Source organism: Felis catus, chromosome B1 (genome assembly GCF_018350175.1).
Source record: "Felis catus isolate Fca126 chromosome B1, F.catus_Fca126_mat1.0, whole genome shotgun sequence".
Classification (NCBI taxonomy): Eukaryota; Metazoa; Chordata; class Mammalia; order Carnivora; family Felidae; genus Felis; species Felis catus.
The window spans coordinates 169,524,162-169,541,298 of NC_058371.1; the positions used below are offsets into that span (position 1 = coordinate 169,524,162).

Below are 17,137 nucleotides of genomic sequence, written 5' to 3' on the forward strand. Positions count from 1 at the left end.
AGTAAAATAGAGTTAACTTGTACTGGAAAGTATATAAAATATAAGCATGCAACTTAGTGAATTTTCATGAAGCAAGTACACTCCTGTATCAAGTACTCGAGCATAACCAGCACCTCAGAAGCCCCCGCACGCTCCCCTCCCTGTAGCTTTATTATCCTCCCAAGAGTAAGTGCTATCTTGATTTCCATGATCATGCTTCTTAAATGCTATCTTACTCGTTTCAGTCTTTTTCTGTTTTATATCTTGCTAACTTGGAATAAGTGTACGTATCTTCCATAACTACATTCAAATTCTTGATGATTCTTTTCTGTTCAGCAATTTTTAAGTACAGACTCTGCAGCTTTCCACTGAGGCCTCCCTAAAGCTTTACATAAATCAATAGTCAGCACTCTAATGTGTCTTCAAAAACAAATCCACCTAATAGATTATGTACAGTTCTCTTTCAGTTCTATGGTGATAGAATAAAGGGCTTCATTTTCCGATTTGTTAAGGACATGGTATATGGAACCTACAATATTTCTTCAATCTGTCTACTGACCTGATTTTGTGGGGGAAAGGAAAGCAGAGTTACTTTGGTGTAACTGGTTCTCCTTGAACCCATAGGGTTTCTAGTGATCACCTTCTTTCTACTAAACCCATGTGAGCCATCCCCATTTAGGGCAATTAGAGGCTTGGCATTTTGAGCCAGGCTAGGGCTTCAAGAGTCAAGACCAGGTAGGATGTAAGCCATGAGTGTTGAACAGCTGTAGGGCATGGAGTAAAGAGAAGGAAGAGAGCACATCCTAGAGGAAAATGATCTTGCAAAACAAGAGGCATATTACCAAGGAAGCAGACGGAGAGACGAGAAATGGATATAATAAGCTTTTAAGTTAAGGCATGAAAGAGGAGGTGGTTCCAGATAGTATTTTCCAAGAGGAAGGGAGTATTTCATAGAGCAAAAGTGGGCAAACGTTTTCTGTAAAGGGCCAGATAGTGAGTATTTTAGGCTTTCTGGGCTATACAGTCTATGTCACAGCTGCTCAACTCTGCCACGATAGCGTGAAAGCAGCTCTGGACAAAATATAAATGAAGGGGGTGACTGTGATCCAATAAGTCTTTATGTAAAAAGCAGGCTACCGCCCAGATTTGGCCCTGGGGTTATAGTCTATTGACCCCTGCATGGTGTCTGTGGCTCGTGAATGAATGATAAGCGGGAGACATTCTGACAGAACATCCATGAGGTTCACTCCAACCTCCCTAGGCTGTAATTTCCAGCTCTCTTTTCTGGAAAACTGAGACATTTGCCAGTCTCTCTCCACCTGCCTGTTTCCCTTTCTCCATGATTCCTCAAAAATGACTGACATTATTTCCGTAGTGACAGCTATACAGCCACTCTAGAGGGTCCATTAAATTTCTCTGTGTCCTGGGATTCAAGAAAAACCGTTAAAATGTGGAATTTCCAGAATTCAATTTGTTTTTGAATGAAGTGTCAATAGATATTTATGTGTCTCAGTAGGAGATAGATGAGGAACTAGGACCACAGATATCAGATCCTGCTCTGTCACCAAAATGCCTCCCCTCTGTTCTAGGGGGATGTGCCAGCAAGATGCAAAAGGACAATTCCAGCCACGGGACCAGGCGGGAAGGGGCACAAGCTAGCCTTCCCCTTAAGCTGGAAGTGGTCCAAAGCCAAAGTGAAGCAAATTCTTGTTTGATTTTTATGCATTATTTTAGCTTCTGCCCTACATGCCACTTCCTCCGCACTCCACCTTAGGAAAACATTCTTAACTATTTAACATGTTCCCTTCCAAATGCCACACTTTATTTGTATATGTGTGCCACTGTGAAAAATACATAATATGGTTATATGTGTGTTGAAATGAGAGATCTATATTTATAATACTCCAGCACAAATTTGTTGCCTCTTTAATTTTTCTACAGTTGGGAGACGATCCATGTTACCAGATGGAAAGCAAGTTTATTTCTTCTCACCACTGCTCATTGTTATCTAATGCATCATAATAATATACATCATTTTATTTATGCTCATAGCAATGGCCATATAAGTTGCCTCTAAACCTTTGCTACCCTGGAAAGTGCTAAAGGGAATATCCTCTCTACATAACCATGCCAAGTGTTTTTTTTAATATATACTTAACAATGGAAGTGTGTGGCTGTGGCTATATTTTGTTTCAATCAGAATTGCCGCATTGCTCCAAAGCAGCTCTACTCAGAGTGTGCATTCCCAGCTTTATGTGAGAAGGTTGCTGTTTCTGCACCTTAACATCAACGCTGGGCGTCCCTGAATTTATAACTTTGTCAATTTGATGGTTGAAAAGCACCTTGTTGTTTTCACTTCTCTGATTACTAGGGAGATTAAGCATCTCTTAATATAAAGAGAGACAGAGTGTGAGTGGGGGAGGGGCAGAGAGAGAGGGAGACACAGAATCTGAAACAGGCTCCAGGCTCTGAGATGTCAGCACAAAGCCCAGCATGGGGCTCGAACCCACGAACCGCGAGATCATGACCTGAGCCAAAGTCAGACGCTTAACTGACTGAGCCATCCAGGCACCCCTAGCATCTCTTAATATAACTACTTACCTCTCTAGATTTCTGCTTTTGAAGTTCATTCATTCATTCATTCATTCAGCAAATATTTTTTGAGCACTCGCTATGTTTGCTATGTATAAGTTCTATAAATAAAGCAGTAACAAGAGGAAAATCCCTGCCTTCACATTGTAGCTGTTGTTCAATAAAATCATTACACATATATATTCAAAGGTAATAATTACTGTGTATGATTGTGTGTATAAATGGTCATAGTTGATTTATTATATATCAGATAGATTTATATGAAATCCTTGGTAATAGTTGCTATAAAGAAAAGCAGCACACTGAAGAAGAATAGGGGTACTGAACTGTCGGCTGGGGTTTTTTATGGCCTAATCGAATATTTCTGGTGAGAAATCATACATAAGGTTTCTTTCTGGGGCGCCTGGGTGGCTCAGTTGGTTGAGTGTCCAACTTCAGCTCTGGTCATGATCTCACAGTTCATGGGTTTGAGCCCCGCGTCAGGATCTGTGCTGACAGCTCAGAGCCTGGAACCTGCTTTGGATTCTGTGTCTCCCTCTCTCTTTGCCCCTCCCCCACTCACATTTTTTCTCTCTCTCTCTCTCTCTCTCTCTCTCTCTCTCTCTCTCTCTCCCTTTCTCTCTCTCTCTCTCTCTGTCTCTCAAAAATAAACATTTAAAAAAAAAAGATTCCTCTCTGACCATCATTGCCTTTTCTGTGCCTTAAATTCTGTTTTATGTTATATTAATAATGCTAACCTGGCTTTCCTTTGTTTTATATATGCTTTGTCTTTTTTTTTTTTCTTCTAAACCATTATGTTCAATCCTTCTGTATAATATAGTGGTTAAGAATACTGTCTCTAAGTCCACATTGCTTAGGGTTCAATCCTGGCTTCACCACTTACTTGCTCTTTTTCCTTAAATTATATAATCTTTTTGTGCCTCAGTGTCTTCATTTGTAAAATGACAATAATAGTAACCTCTTATAGGGTTCTTCTGAGAATTGAATGAATTAAAACAAGTTAGAACATAGTGAGCAAATAAGTGTTATTATTACCTGTTATAAAGCGTGTCTCTTTTAGACACCATATTGCTGAATTTGTTTTCTGTTTTTTGTTTTAATATAACCTGAGAATCTCTTTCAGTCAGTGAATTTAACCTATTTATATTTATTATAATTATTACTATGTCGGCCTCATTTCTTTTGTCTTATTATTTTTTTAATGTTTATTGATTTTGAGAGAGCAGGGGAGCAGAGAGAGAGAGAGAGAGAGAGAGAGAGAGAGAGAATCTAAAGCAGGCTCCAGGCTCCAAGCTGTCAGCACAGAGCCCAATGCAGAGTTCGAACTCCCAGACCATGAGATCATGACCTGAGCTGAAGTTGGACACTTAGCCAACTGAGCCTCTATAACTGCTTGTTCTGGTTTCATGTTTTCAGTATTTTCCCAAATTCTTCCAAGGTTTTGTTGTTTTTTTAATCATACTTTTTCAAAATTCTTATATCTTTTTATACCAGTTCTATTTCCTTATAAGTCATTATAAGGCTTTTTTTTCCTTTTGTGCTCATGATATCCTGTTTTACCTGTGAGATTTTTTCCCCCATTTTCCCTAACAGCAGCAAAGTCCTTTGGGAGAAAGATGAAAGCTACATCCTAACTTGCGGTAAAATTGGAGACAGGGCTCCATCTGAGCTTAGTGAATCCCTGTCCCCTGCCCCTCATTCCTTTACCCAAGTGTTGCTTTTCTTAGAGGCAGCCATGTTTTGGTGAGATTACCTGCATAAGGTAACACTGAAGGCCTTGTTAACACACCCACATCATTGGCACCTGTCCCTGCCTGGCTCCATGCCCTGAGGTTGACCAAATGGTTCCAACTTTCCTGTCCCAAGGTAGGAGATGGGAATTTTCCTGGGGTCTTAGTTTTAGGGCATTGTGGATACTCCCAAGAATTGGGGTGTCTTTCAACATGTTATTTGGGGGAGTTTGAGTTTCTACAAGCTCTAAGCCTAAGCCACAGTGTTTACAGTGAGAGAGGAACCCCTTTGCTCCATGCAGCCCACTCTCACCTCCCTGACGCTGGTCAGCCTGGGCTTCCATGGGGACACCACAGGGAATGAACGGTGCATCTGAAAAGCTTTCCCTGCCTGTTTGTGTATTTACGGCCCTGGAACACCACTCTTTGCCTCTACTCATTTACCTTCTGACAGGTATCCAGCACTTTGTCTTTCTCCAAAGGCTTCTCATCGATTTTTGCTGATTGTGACCCTCAAATTTACCAAGCTTCTTTCGCTCCTGGCATCTTCAGGATTTTATTTCAATTTCGGGCAGTAGCCAACACTACCACTTGTTTCCTCTTCTACTAGATATTTATAAGATGAGAGACAATTCTTTGGTGAAACCCATCCACATAGGACAGAATTCCTAAGAATGAGGGAGGGAAGGAAGAAAGGAAAGGCAAGCTGATTTTCTTACAGCCTAAGGGAGTTCCAACCCTTCCTTACCTACTCAGAGTCACAAGAAAAGAGAAGAGAGCAAGTGCTCATATAGGCTCCAACCAGGAAGAGATGGATGGAGGCCATAGCTCTTACCACTCTGAGAGCAAGGTCGCAAAAGAGCAGAACCTGAAGGAGAAGCACTCTTGGCCTTCTGGAGTAGACATGCTTCCCAGTTGGACCACACCACTCCTATAGGCAAGGCTCCCTAGACAGAAAGAGGTCGCTGGACCTTGTCCCATGCAGGAGAGATTTCTGTCTCTAGCACTTTTTGTCTCCTTGGAGCAAGAATTCATAGACCACTGTCCTATGTAAAGGCTCATAATATTTAACTCCTGGTACAGTAGGTCAGGTCAGTGAAAGTTCTTAAATTAATAACGGGCAGAAGGATGGCCCTAAGAAGAAGGCTCTTCTCCTTCTCTTAATATTCTTCCATATAGGGGTGCCTGGGTGGCTCAGTCGGTTAAGTGTCCGACTTCAGCTCAGGTCATGATCTCGCGGTCTGTGAGTTCGAGCCCCGCGTCGCGCTCTGTGCTGACAGCTCAGAGCCTGGAGCCTGTTTCAGATTCTGTGTCTCCCTCTCTCTCTGACCCTCCCCCATTCATGCTCTGTCTCTCTCTGTCTCAAAAATAAATAAACGTTAAAAAAAATAAAAAATAAAATAAAATAAAATATTCTTCCATATAAATTTCACCACATACCAAAGGATCACTTAAATACTTAATAAGGGAGTGATGCCTGAATGCACATCCCCAGCTCTGAGTTTTTTTCCAAGCTTAGTTCTGACTTTTCAGTCAGTATAGTTAATGATGCCACTAGGATATCCCAATGCTCTCTAAACTTCCAAGTGTCTATAACTTCCTGAGACCTTTCCTCTATACATATTCCTGCCTTTTCTGTTGATGTTTAGGCCATCATTTTCTTAGTCACTCACATTTGAAACCTCAGGGTCATCTCTGATCCCACTTCCATTCAAACCCCACACCCAAGCCATATGTCCTTTCTTTTCATTTTCTTTTCAGTTCAGATACATATGTAGAGAGAGATGTAGGTATCTACATATATAAAAAAGATACATTTTGGGGGCAATCCAAATTAATATTTTTAATGCACTGCTTCTACCATGCTCTTTTTTGGCTCAAAATCTTTTTAATTAACACCTTCTGTTGCTTAGAGCTAGTAGCTGTGATATTCAAACTTTCTTATCCTGACATGCAGAGGCCCCCTGTCATCTGGCTCTAAGCCATTCGGACTATACCCACTTTCCCTTGAAAAGGTGGTATGTTTCCTTCTCCACCTAATAATTTTCCATGTGTTTTTCCTATCCATGTGAGAAAACCTGGAGAATGCAATATCCTTTATGTACTTCCTCTGCATTCTAGATACAGAGCAGATTAAACAGACTTTGCCTCCTGACAGCAAACAGTAAATAAAAAAAATAAAAAATAAAAAAATGAGTGAGAGTTGTAGTGTTAGTATAATGAGATAATGAGATGAATTTCTTGTTTTTGCAAAATTGCCATTTATTCAGTTTTACTAGCATTTTACATTTGCTCTGGGCTGAGTCTAGAGCTGGGTTCCAGATACTAGATGATGAAAGAAAAGAGAAGAGAAGGAAGGAAGGGGAAGGAAGAGACAGAGAGGGAAAGAGAGAGAGAGAGAGAGAGAGAGAGAAAATAGAAAAGAAAGAAAGAAAGAAAGAAAGAAAGAAAGAAAGAAAGAAAGAAAGAAAGAAAGAAAGAAAGAAAGAAAGAAAAAAAAGAAAGAAAGAAAGAAAGGGAAGGAAGGAAGGAAGGAAGGAAGGAAGGAAGGAAGGAAGGAAGGAAGGAAAGAAGAAGAAAGAAAGAAAGAAAGAAAGAAAGAAAGAAAGAAAGAAAGAAAGAAAGAAAGAAAGAAAGAAAGAAAGAAAGAAAGAAAGAAAGAAAGAAAAAGGGGGAGGGAGAAAAAGAGAAAGGAAAGAAAGAAAATGAACAGTAGCATTGTAGACAAACTATTCTCTGGTGTTGATACTATAATAAAGATTTTTATCAGGAATTTTTTTTCCTTTTGGGGTATTTATAAGGTACATTTGCCAGTTAGTAGTTTGGAGTGTCTGTGAACACACACACATAAATGCGTATTCAAATATACACTATCAATACAATCAGTCCCTATTTAAAATATTATCAGAACCATTGAAACTGGAGACAGGAGTAGTTCATCTATAACAACCATGATTATGGGGGGAAAAAATGTTTGCATCTAAAATGCGTTGCAGAAGGACATCTTATTTAAAATTACTTTCCCTTTTTGCCCTGTGAAAAGGCTATCTGCATTTTATTTCTGTAGACTCAATCCCTGTATTATAAGGTCCCCTTGTTGCCTCTGACTGCACAGTATATCAACAGATGTTGCTTTTGGAGGCTAGGAAAGCACTCACTCATCAGTCATTTGAATAACACAGTTCTCTTACCTAGAAGTAGTTGAATGTTTCATTATGTACCATATGCTAAGTATAGTTTTGAAGATGCTATATACGTGGCTGTTCATTCCAGTAATCGATGTGTTTCTGGAAGTGTTCTAATATTTATGTAATTTTGGTACATGTAACAGATTTTTTTTTTTGGCCAAATTTTAATTCCTCTTCAATTCAAAACTTTACAAATGAGCCTAACAAATTTTAGTTCAGAGTCGAGATCTCAAAAGTTTTTCTCTTAGGTTTTTTTTTCTCTTTTTATATTTTTTTTATTAGCAGAATATGACTCAATGGGGAATAAATAGACTGATAGTCACAAGGAGAAATCTTCAGAAGTGTTGGAAAATACAGCAGAACCCCCTACTAATGATCCTGACCTCTAAATAGTCACCAGGAGCACTTCTCAAGCCTAGTAAATACAGGGGCTCTATAAGCACAGGGTCACTATAAAAACACTTCAGGAAAATTAAGAAATACTCTCTTCCTCCTTGTTCTTAAAACGTTTCTCTGGATTCACCTTCTAATAGCAACTTTATAGTAACTTTTAAGTTTTCAGTATGTTTTTGAGATACATTATCAATATTATTTCTAGTGTATATATAAGATGTTTTTTAGGTTAGTAACCTAAAAACATAATACAGTAAGATAAATTATTATACTCCTTTTGGCTACCTATAAAAAGTCCCCTAAAATATTCTGTCTTTATCCGTATTCCATTCAAAAAGGCAGTTCATTTAGCTAATCCCATTAAAAGAGTGCAAAATGAGGCTCATTAAAGATGTGCTCTCTATATACCTGCAGCTTAAGTGGTAAAAATTGTCAGTACACTGATCTAATGTCCACTGGACAATGAGAGTTACTACATAGCAAATAAGAAAAATACTGAACGGCATGTGCAGAAACTGTAGCCAAAATAATATCTGAAAAGCTATTACACTCAGTGTGCTGCTAGTTTGTATTGCAAAAGACCACCTTCTGTTTGTGGAGCCACAGGAAGAAAACTGTATCTTTAGAGCACATACTTGATTAGTCTTTGTCCACAGAGCCTCTGGCTTCTCCCAAAGAAGAAAAGAGCAACAATGGAGGAGAAGAGAACTGTGTATAATTGAAGTCCTAACGCAGACCCATGCGTGGTTTTAAAAAAAATCTAGAGTAGAAAACAGTGCTTTTATAATGTTTCTGAATTATACACTGTGTCACTATTGGCGTTCGTAAAATTCAGTTTTTAGTTACTCTCAAACATGGATCTCTAGTTTTTTGATAGACATTTGGGAAAATTAGCATGTAGTAACATTGTTCTAGACTATTCTGGAAATTGTACAAATATAGAAGCATGTTTATGAAAGTCAAGAAAATAAGTTCTAATGCGTGACTTCAGTTAGTGACTTCTTATAAGATAGGACAATGGTAGAAGGAATATGTTCTAGATGATTTCGAACAGTGAAGAAGTTTAGTATATGCTATTTGCTGGGTTTTTTTTTTTTTTTACCTGACAATAAGCTCTCCTCTCCTTGTCAAAGCCAAGTCATATTCTAACTCATCAAGGAAGCCCCTTTCAAGCAATTCTGATTTCCACGTCCTCTGAAGTTATGAAGTACTGGCAATTATATCAAAAAGCTTTATGCTACACTCCTTTTTAATGTCGTCTAAGTTTGTTGTGCTATCTTGTAACTGCCTTGTACCAAGGAACAGTTTTTAAAATGGATGCTGTAGGGGCACCTGGGTGACTCAGTCAAGTTAGCGTCCACCTTCACCCCAGGTCATGATCTCGTGGTCCATGAGTTCAAGCCCCACGTCAGGCTCTGTGCTGACAGCTTGGAGCCTGGAGCCTGCTTCAGATTCTGTGTGTGTCTCTCTCTGCCCCTCCCTGCTTATGCTCTGTCTCTCTCAGTCTCTCAAAAATAAATAAACATTAAAAAAAGTTTTTTTAGTGGATGCTGTAAAAACAGTAGAGCTTTTTAACTGATTTCAGCTCAACTAACCTGAATCCTCTTGAACCACCTTGTCTCCCTAAGAGATGCCCACAGTGCATCTAGGCCAGACCTGAAAGGATGCTTCTCAGGACACATCTGCACTTTTGCTTTCATGAGATGACGTGGTGCTTACTAGGAATCAGTCAAAATTGTTGCTAGGAAAGCCCGGTATAATACTCTAGAGAGACTTTCAGAGTTGCTAAACCATTTGCTGTATACTTTAGAGTGGGAAAGAGAACAGTGAGCTGGGGTGGAGGCGTCATTACGTTCTGGTCTCCACTTGAATGACACCGGCCGTGGAGTGTGCCTCATGCGTGAGGTTTGTGCAACAAAAATAGGCAGAATTTCAAACAGTAGACCCCTCTGCAAAGTAAGGCTCTTTGCTCTACATCACAAGCTTGTGGGTTCATGAGTTAAATATTTTATGTGTGCATATTTTATTTTTTATGAATCCCCACTTAGCAACGGCTATGTCAGACACATCAGATATGAAGGCTTCTGCCATTTGTTGAATCTTCTTCCAAACCCTTGTCTGCCGTTAGCTTGTAAAGGAAGCAGATGCCACTGCTAGTAAGAGTTACAGTGTAACTTTGGGGACGCCTCTCACTATATCATCATCTTAAAACACACACACACACACACACACACACACACACACACACACTAGTAAGAGTTACAGTGTAACTATGGGGACGCCTCTCGCTATATCATCATCTTTTAGAACACACATACACACACACACACACACACACACACACACACACACAGGCATTGTTCTTGCCAAGGGGATTAATACTCCATTTTTAACACCTGAGGTAACCACGGTCACGAAGTTGGTGAAAATCCTCAGCCAATTTTAATTTGGGGACATTGAAAATTATAGTGGCAGGCAGAAGAAATAGTGGTTGGTTGTGATAGCCATGAAGAAAGAAAACAAAATTGATGCTACTTCCAATCGCTGGTCTTAGCTCCCCATGCAGAGATTTCTCTTTTATGACACATTCAGCCGATGAAAACAGATACCACCGTTTTCTAATTCCATCGATCCCATGGCGTGACTTCACAGTTATTTACATTGTGATCCTGTTAACTTACAAAGGCAATTTGATGAATGTTTTCAAATGATTCTCTCTTTTCATGTCCATTTCCCATTTGCTATTTAGATCATTTCTTGGTGAGCATGCTTTTTTGACATTTACTACATGTTAGCTGTAGTCCATGTTTAAACCGTTGGCCTACAGCCAGTGGGCTTACCAGTTTATATTAGTCTGTTAAGAAAAATTAAATGAAATGTGAAAATGAACGGAAAATTACCTCAAAGAAAAATGGGGGCTAACCGTGAAAAAGCCCATAATGGCTGGTACTCACCCATTCCCTTGCAGTGTTCACAGTTGGGCCATTTTGTGCTATTGCCAGACTCTGAAAGGAAATCCAAAGAAAGAATTAAAAAGAATTCTTTTATGTAGCAGCCGTTTATTGAGTACCTATTTTGGATCAAAGATGAGGAAGCTGGTTCACTCTGCAAGTAACTCACAGCCTAATATAATGATTCTCAAACTTTAAATAAAATCTGGGGCTGCTCTGATGGAAAACTTTTCAGAAGGGCAGCAGGGCCACCTGAAGGTACATATCTGTGCAGAATATCCACTGCTGGGAATTGTTCCTAAGGAAATTTATAATAATCAGGAAAATTATAAGGTAGCATCTTTCAGAGTAGGGTCTTCATTTTTAAATAGAATAATAAATGATTTTCCAGATGTTCCAGCAGATAGGTATCAGATACCTACTCCACTTCACCTTGATAAAGAATTTAACTCTGATCACTAACATTGTGTGTGTTAGTTGTTTCTTCATACTTAATTACTGTCTTCATGCTTTTTGGACTCAGTTCACTGTTTAGTTTTCCTCTTTGTTTTTAATTGCCAATAATTGTGGATGATATAGGAATTACGCTGAGGCATTCTGTCTTTGGACCCTTCTGTCATTGCCATGGGGTTTATTTCTTAAGTGGCTCTTTTATTTTTAAGTAATCTCTACACCCAACGTGGGACTCGAACTCACAACCGTGAGATCAAGAGTCTCACGCTCCATCAGCTGAGTCAGCCAGGCACCCCCTTAAATGGCTTTTAAAAATCTGTGATAAATTGATCCAAAGTTAACACCAAATATGATTTTAGTATAGATGCTGGTGTATTCTGTTCCCGACCCCTGTCTGTATAAACGGTTGCTTGTGGTGCCTGGGTAGTTCGGTCAGCGTTTGACTCTTGATTTCAGCTGAGGTCATGATTTCACAGTTTGTGAGTTCAAGCCCTGCATCAGGCTCCATGCTGACAGTGCAGAGCCTGCTTGGGATTCTCTCTCTCCTTCTCTCTCTGCCCCTCCCCTGCATGCTGTCTCTCTCCTCTAAATAAATGAGAGAGAAAGAAAGAAAAAGAAAGAAAGAAAGAGAGAGAGAGAGAGAGAGAGAAAGAAAGAAAGAAGGAAGGAAGGAAGGAAGGAAGGAAGGAAGGAAGGAAGGAAGGAAGGAAGGAAGGAAGGAAGGAAAGAGGAGGGGAAGGGAAAGGAAAGGAAGGGAAAGAGAGAGAGGAAGGAAGGAAGGAAGGAAGGAAGGAAGGAAGGAAGGAAGGAAGGAAGGAAGGAAGGAAGAAAAGGTTGCTTGATTCTTCTTGGCCGCTGGTATCTTTGGAAGAAAATTGAGGCATATGAACTATGTAATCAGGCATTTGGTGTTTATTGTGGTTGATTGACTCATCATGGTGTATGAGAACAGATCAAGAGGTTAGCCAGTTCCCTACTGCTCCTTGGAGTTTGAAGTTGTGCATAGTACGTTATCTAACATCTGCTTACAGAGGCTCAAAACTTTTATTTCCAAGGTACAGTATAGGATTTAGTTAGTGTAACATTTAGACTACCATCCAGCAGCTGTCCTGACCTTTCTCATTCAAATGTGAAGAATTTGAAATTCTGATGTTGCTTATTAGGAAGCGGTGGAATTTCTAAATTCAAATGTGATTTTGTTAACAAATTAATGCACCCATTCCGGTGAAGTAGTGTTTAACGGGGCCCTGCAGCTCCTACCTTTCACCTACAGGCCTGCTTCTTAGACTCTCTTTTTCCCTTAGAGTGGCAACCAGGGTAACAGAACTGAGCATCTGCAAACCAAAGACTTTTACACAATGGTACTTCATAGAACTATCCCTTTGGATCTTCCGCTGCTTTTATCCTTCAAGGCCGTAACACTTCAAAACTCCTTTTCTCAGAAAGCAGAGCTAATTGATACTTTGTTCTAATTGAAGGGTTTCTCCTCTTCAAAAATCTGAAGTTGTCGAGATGGTTAAGAAACAAGTCAAAGTCATAACGCTTGCAATTGGGGATGGAGCGAATGACGTCAGCATGATACAGACGGCCCATGTCGGGGTTGGGATCAGTGGCAACGAGGGCCTTCAGGCCGCGAACTCCTCGGATTACTCCATAGCTCAGGTAAAGCAGCGTTGCTGCAAAATGCGCCGTTTGTCCGCGTCAGCTGGACAGTAGGAGGAAAAAGACACTAATTCTTTTCCACTTTTATTTTAGTTCAAGTATTTGAAGAATTTGTTGATGGTTCACGGTGCCTGGAACTATAACAGAGTCTCCAAGTGCATCCTGTACTGCTTCTACAAGAACATAGTCCTCTATATTATTGAGGTAATAGCAGGTTAAGTGTGCAGTCCTTGTCACGTGCATATGTGGTTAAAGAAGTTTTCTCATTGTTTTCGTGAATCCTTCATCCGCCCACTTTTTATAACTTACAAACATGTTGGCCGCAGAGAATAATCAGTGTTTAAATTCCTGGCTAAAATTGTTACATTGCTTTGGTAAGATAATGTTGAATTAGAATTGTTAATGAAGGAAAACTGTTTTCAGTTTTTAAAAGACTACCAACTACATTGTTTTATACAGCTCAAAACCACACTAGAGAAAGCAGGACACTGTTGAAGGATACACACATGGAAAACTACCTTAAAAGAAAGTAAGGGAATGACAGACATAAAATTGAGGGCAGCAGTTCTACTAAGGGGTAGAATCAGAAGGATACACACATAATTTTGCTAGTATTGGTCATCTAGTCGTTCTTATGCTCCAAACTTATGTGTGTGTGTGTGTGTGTGTGTGTGTGTGTGTGTATATATATATATATATATATATATATATATATATATATATATATATATGTATCCTTTGCTACCCAGACCTGTTTTGTCTTCTGAGCTGGTAGTTATTGACAGTTCAGATAGTGAGGAAATTGTCTAAAAATTATTAGAACGTTCAGTTCCTGTGTCTGGATAGCAACAAATCGCTATATCCCTTTTCTGGTATCAAATATAACATTATTATTAAATTTAAAACTTAACCCCAGGTCAGGAATATCACTTCTAAAAGAATGCATTCTGTTCTATAAACATTTTCGCAGCACCTACTAGGTGCCAGGCACGTTCAGCAACTACGAAGTAAATCGAGCTTCTGTCCTCCAGAAGCTTGACAGTAGAATACAATGTAAGCCATATTTGTAATTTTAAATTTTTTAGGAAGCACAGTAGCAACAGGTAAAAGTTAAAGCCCAAGTTCATTTTCTTTTTTTTTAATATAATTTATTGTCAAATTGGCTAACATGCAGTGTGTAAAGTGTGCTCTTGGTTTTTGGAGTAGATTCCCGTGGTTCATCGCTTCCATAAACACCCAGTGCTCATTCCAACAAGTGCCCTCCTCAGTGCCCATCACCCATTTTCCCCTCTCCCCCCACCATCAACCCTCAATTTGTTCTCTGTATTTAAGAGTCTCTTATGGTTTGCCTCTCTCCCCAGGTTAATTTTAAAATGATATTTTAGGGGCGCCTGGGTGGCTCAGTCGGTTAAGCTTCCAGCTTCGGCTCAGGTCATGTTCTCAAGGTCTGTGGGTTTAAGCCCCGCCTCGGGCTCTGTGCTGACAGCTCAGAGCCTGGAGCCTGCTTCAGATTCTGTGTCTCCCTCTCTCTCAGCCCCTCCCCTGCTCATGCTCGCTCTCTCTCTCTCTCTCTCAAAAATATATAAACATTAAAAAAAAATTTAATAAAATCATATTTTATTTAACTTAGTATATTCAAAATTACCATTTCAGCATGTCACCACTTTAAAAACTCAATGCAGTATTTTACATTCTTCATTCCAAGTGTTTAAAATCTGGTGCGTATTTTACATCACAGCACATCCCCATTTGGACTGATCACATTTCAAGTGTTCAACAGCCACGTGTGGCCTGTGGCTAAGTGGACAAATTGAACTACGTAACTACCAGGACATAATAGATAAGTTATTTACTTTTTTTTTTTCCAACATCTAGATATCATTAGAAGCTCTGTTTGTAATATTTAAGTTCTAGGTGATATCAGTTTCTTGCTCCTCCTGCTCTACAGAGTGTGGCGATAAGATCCCCGTAGCTTTTGTTAGGAAAACCCTCCGTCTTCCACTCCTGTCAGAGGGCCTCCCACACCCTCATAAATCTGCCCAGGGCTCTCTCACACGTTTGTTTATGCCACCTTGCCCTCTAATCTGCTGTTTCTACACTTCTGTCAGGAGAGACACAAGCTAACCATTCGCTGTATGGAAATGGAAATAATAGCTCATACTTTACGCCAGAGAAGTCACACTGTAAACAAACAAAACATCAGTGGATTTCACATTTACCCTATTGGCACATTGGTTGGGAACTGCTGTATGTTTGGTTCAGCTGCTCTTTATGCCTCTGTCAGAATGCTTATCTCCTTATTAAAATGTTGATAGAACATAGTTCTTAAGATTCAGGCTAGGAAAATTGAAACTTAGTTTAAAGTGTGCAGGCACTTTCATTTACTGGTCACTAAAATTCTACAATTAGGTTACAACCCATTAGGTAAAATAAGCAAATGCTTGGAGACCTAAACAGCATAATCTACGAGTTTATTGTTCATCACTGCTGAATTGGGTCTGGAATAGTCTGTGTTTTAAAGAAAAATGCACTTCTAAAATAGCTTATGAGATCCAAATATAGATATGTTCTCTGTTGTATGTGTAGATTTGTGGTTCTTTTCTAAAATAATAATTTTTGATTCCCAATCCCTTCTATACTTCTAGTTTTTCTTAATTTTCTTCTCATCCCAAAACATTGATATTCAAAAGAATATCAGATTACATAGGTGGTAACAAATACTTTTGAAGACACCAGGAGTGTAAAAACACTAGCAGCAATAAATCTACTACAAAACTTTAGTTTTGTGCAATGAAGTGAGTAGTCAGTTCATTGCTTTTTCTTAAAATCTACATTGACAATCAACAACGAAGTGGACAAAAGTTACGTACTAATGGGGGAAATAAAATATATTCAACTGAGACACGAACACTGCAAGCTCTGTTTCCGCTCCAGAGTTACGCGATTTGTGGTTGATTAGCCCTAAATTTCACTTGGCTTTGAATTTAAAGCCTCTTCATGAGATATTTAGCACTGATCAAATACTTTACACATTGAAAAGGAAGTAAGTCCTAAACTCTACTGGAAATCTCATTTTTAAGGTATTTTTCTTTTAGCACTTTATGGAAATATATTTTGAATATAATTCAACTGTCTTGGAAAGGAATTGACCTTTTAAATCAATTCCCAGATACCCAACTTTTGCCAGCTAAAACAAGTTCTGCAGATGTTAATGGCTCATGTCACTACTGTGAATGAATAGACAGAAAACACATCACTGGGTGTCTCTAGCGAGGATAACTGCCAGTCTCGAATCTCTCCTTTCAGTTTTTTGTGCTGATCAGGCGTGGGAGCAGAGGACTCATTGACTATTTGTAAGCTGCTGTTTAATATGCAGAAATGCTCCATGAGGAAAATGTCTGTGAAGCTTTAACTGCCACGCCTCTGTTGGGACGTGGAACTTAGAAAATAATACCAGGTCTGAAGTTTCTTTGCTAATAAAGGAACACCATGGGTTTTATAGATTATCTGCAAAACCTGCTTTTCCCATTGCTGTATTGCCAGGAATGTCACTATCTAGTGACTCCATTGCCATAAATTACGGCCAGACAAATAAATACAGATTCGGCAGGTGGCAATATAAAACACTCACTTGTGGTGGCCACCCAGCGGCAGCCCTAGGTGTTCATTGAAATTGCTCTTTCTAAAGGGATTTTTTTTTTTCCTCTGAAATATCTGACTCCTTCCTAACAAAATAGGACCTTTTCTTTCAAATGATTGGTCGCATCCAGGTTTTCTGGTAAGATCCCAAAACAATGTAGTGTTTCTAATTTCCAGAAGCTTTGATTAAAGTCAATGAGGTGATACTTTCCCAGCACGAGTTGTGCTGGGACGTGGATTTCTTGTGAATTTAAATAATCTCCAAACCTCCCCAGAAAGACTGGTATTTTCTTTCTGCATCCATGGTTTTGGTTGAGTCAAAGAAGGGGCTTTTATGTGTTTGTAGTCATTTAGGTGTTGTTTTATTTAGTATGGGATAGGTTTCTAATATATCTTTTCACTACAAATCACACTAGCTTGAAATCCTTTCAGTAGACTTCTTTATTAAAGGCCTTTTTAAAGTGTATGTACACTCGAATGGCAAAATATTTGTATGAAAGTGCAGCATACCATAGTAAAGGATTCTGTTCGTATTCTAGTCATGTCTCCT

At 39.3% G+C, this 17,137-nt stretch overlaps 1 protein-coding gene across 7 annotated transcripts in view; it reads left to right on the forward strand.

The window, feature by feature from the left end:
* The window catches only part of ATP8A1 (ATPase phospholipid transporting 8A1), a 233,177-nt gene that overhangs the window by 164,536 nt on the left and 51,504 nt on the right, over nt 1-17,137 (forward strand). For all 7 annotated transcript variants that reach the window (XM_045056434.1, XM_045056433.1, XM_019829563.3 and 4 more), the window contains 2 exons: nt 12,765-12,948; nt 13,042-13,152. In XM_045056434.1, coding sequence (XP_044912369.1) covers nt 12,765-12,948; nt 13,042-13,152 — 295 coding nt within the window. The remainder of the gene's footprint in view (nt 1-12,764; nt 12,949-13,041; nt 13,153-17,137) is intronic.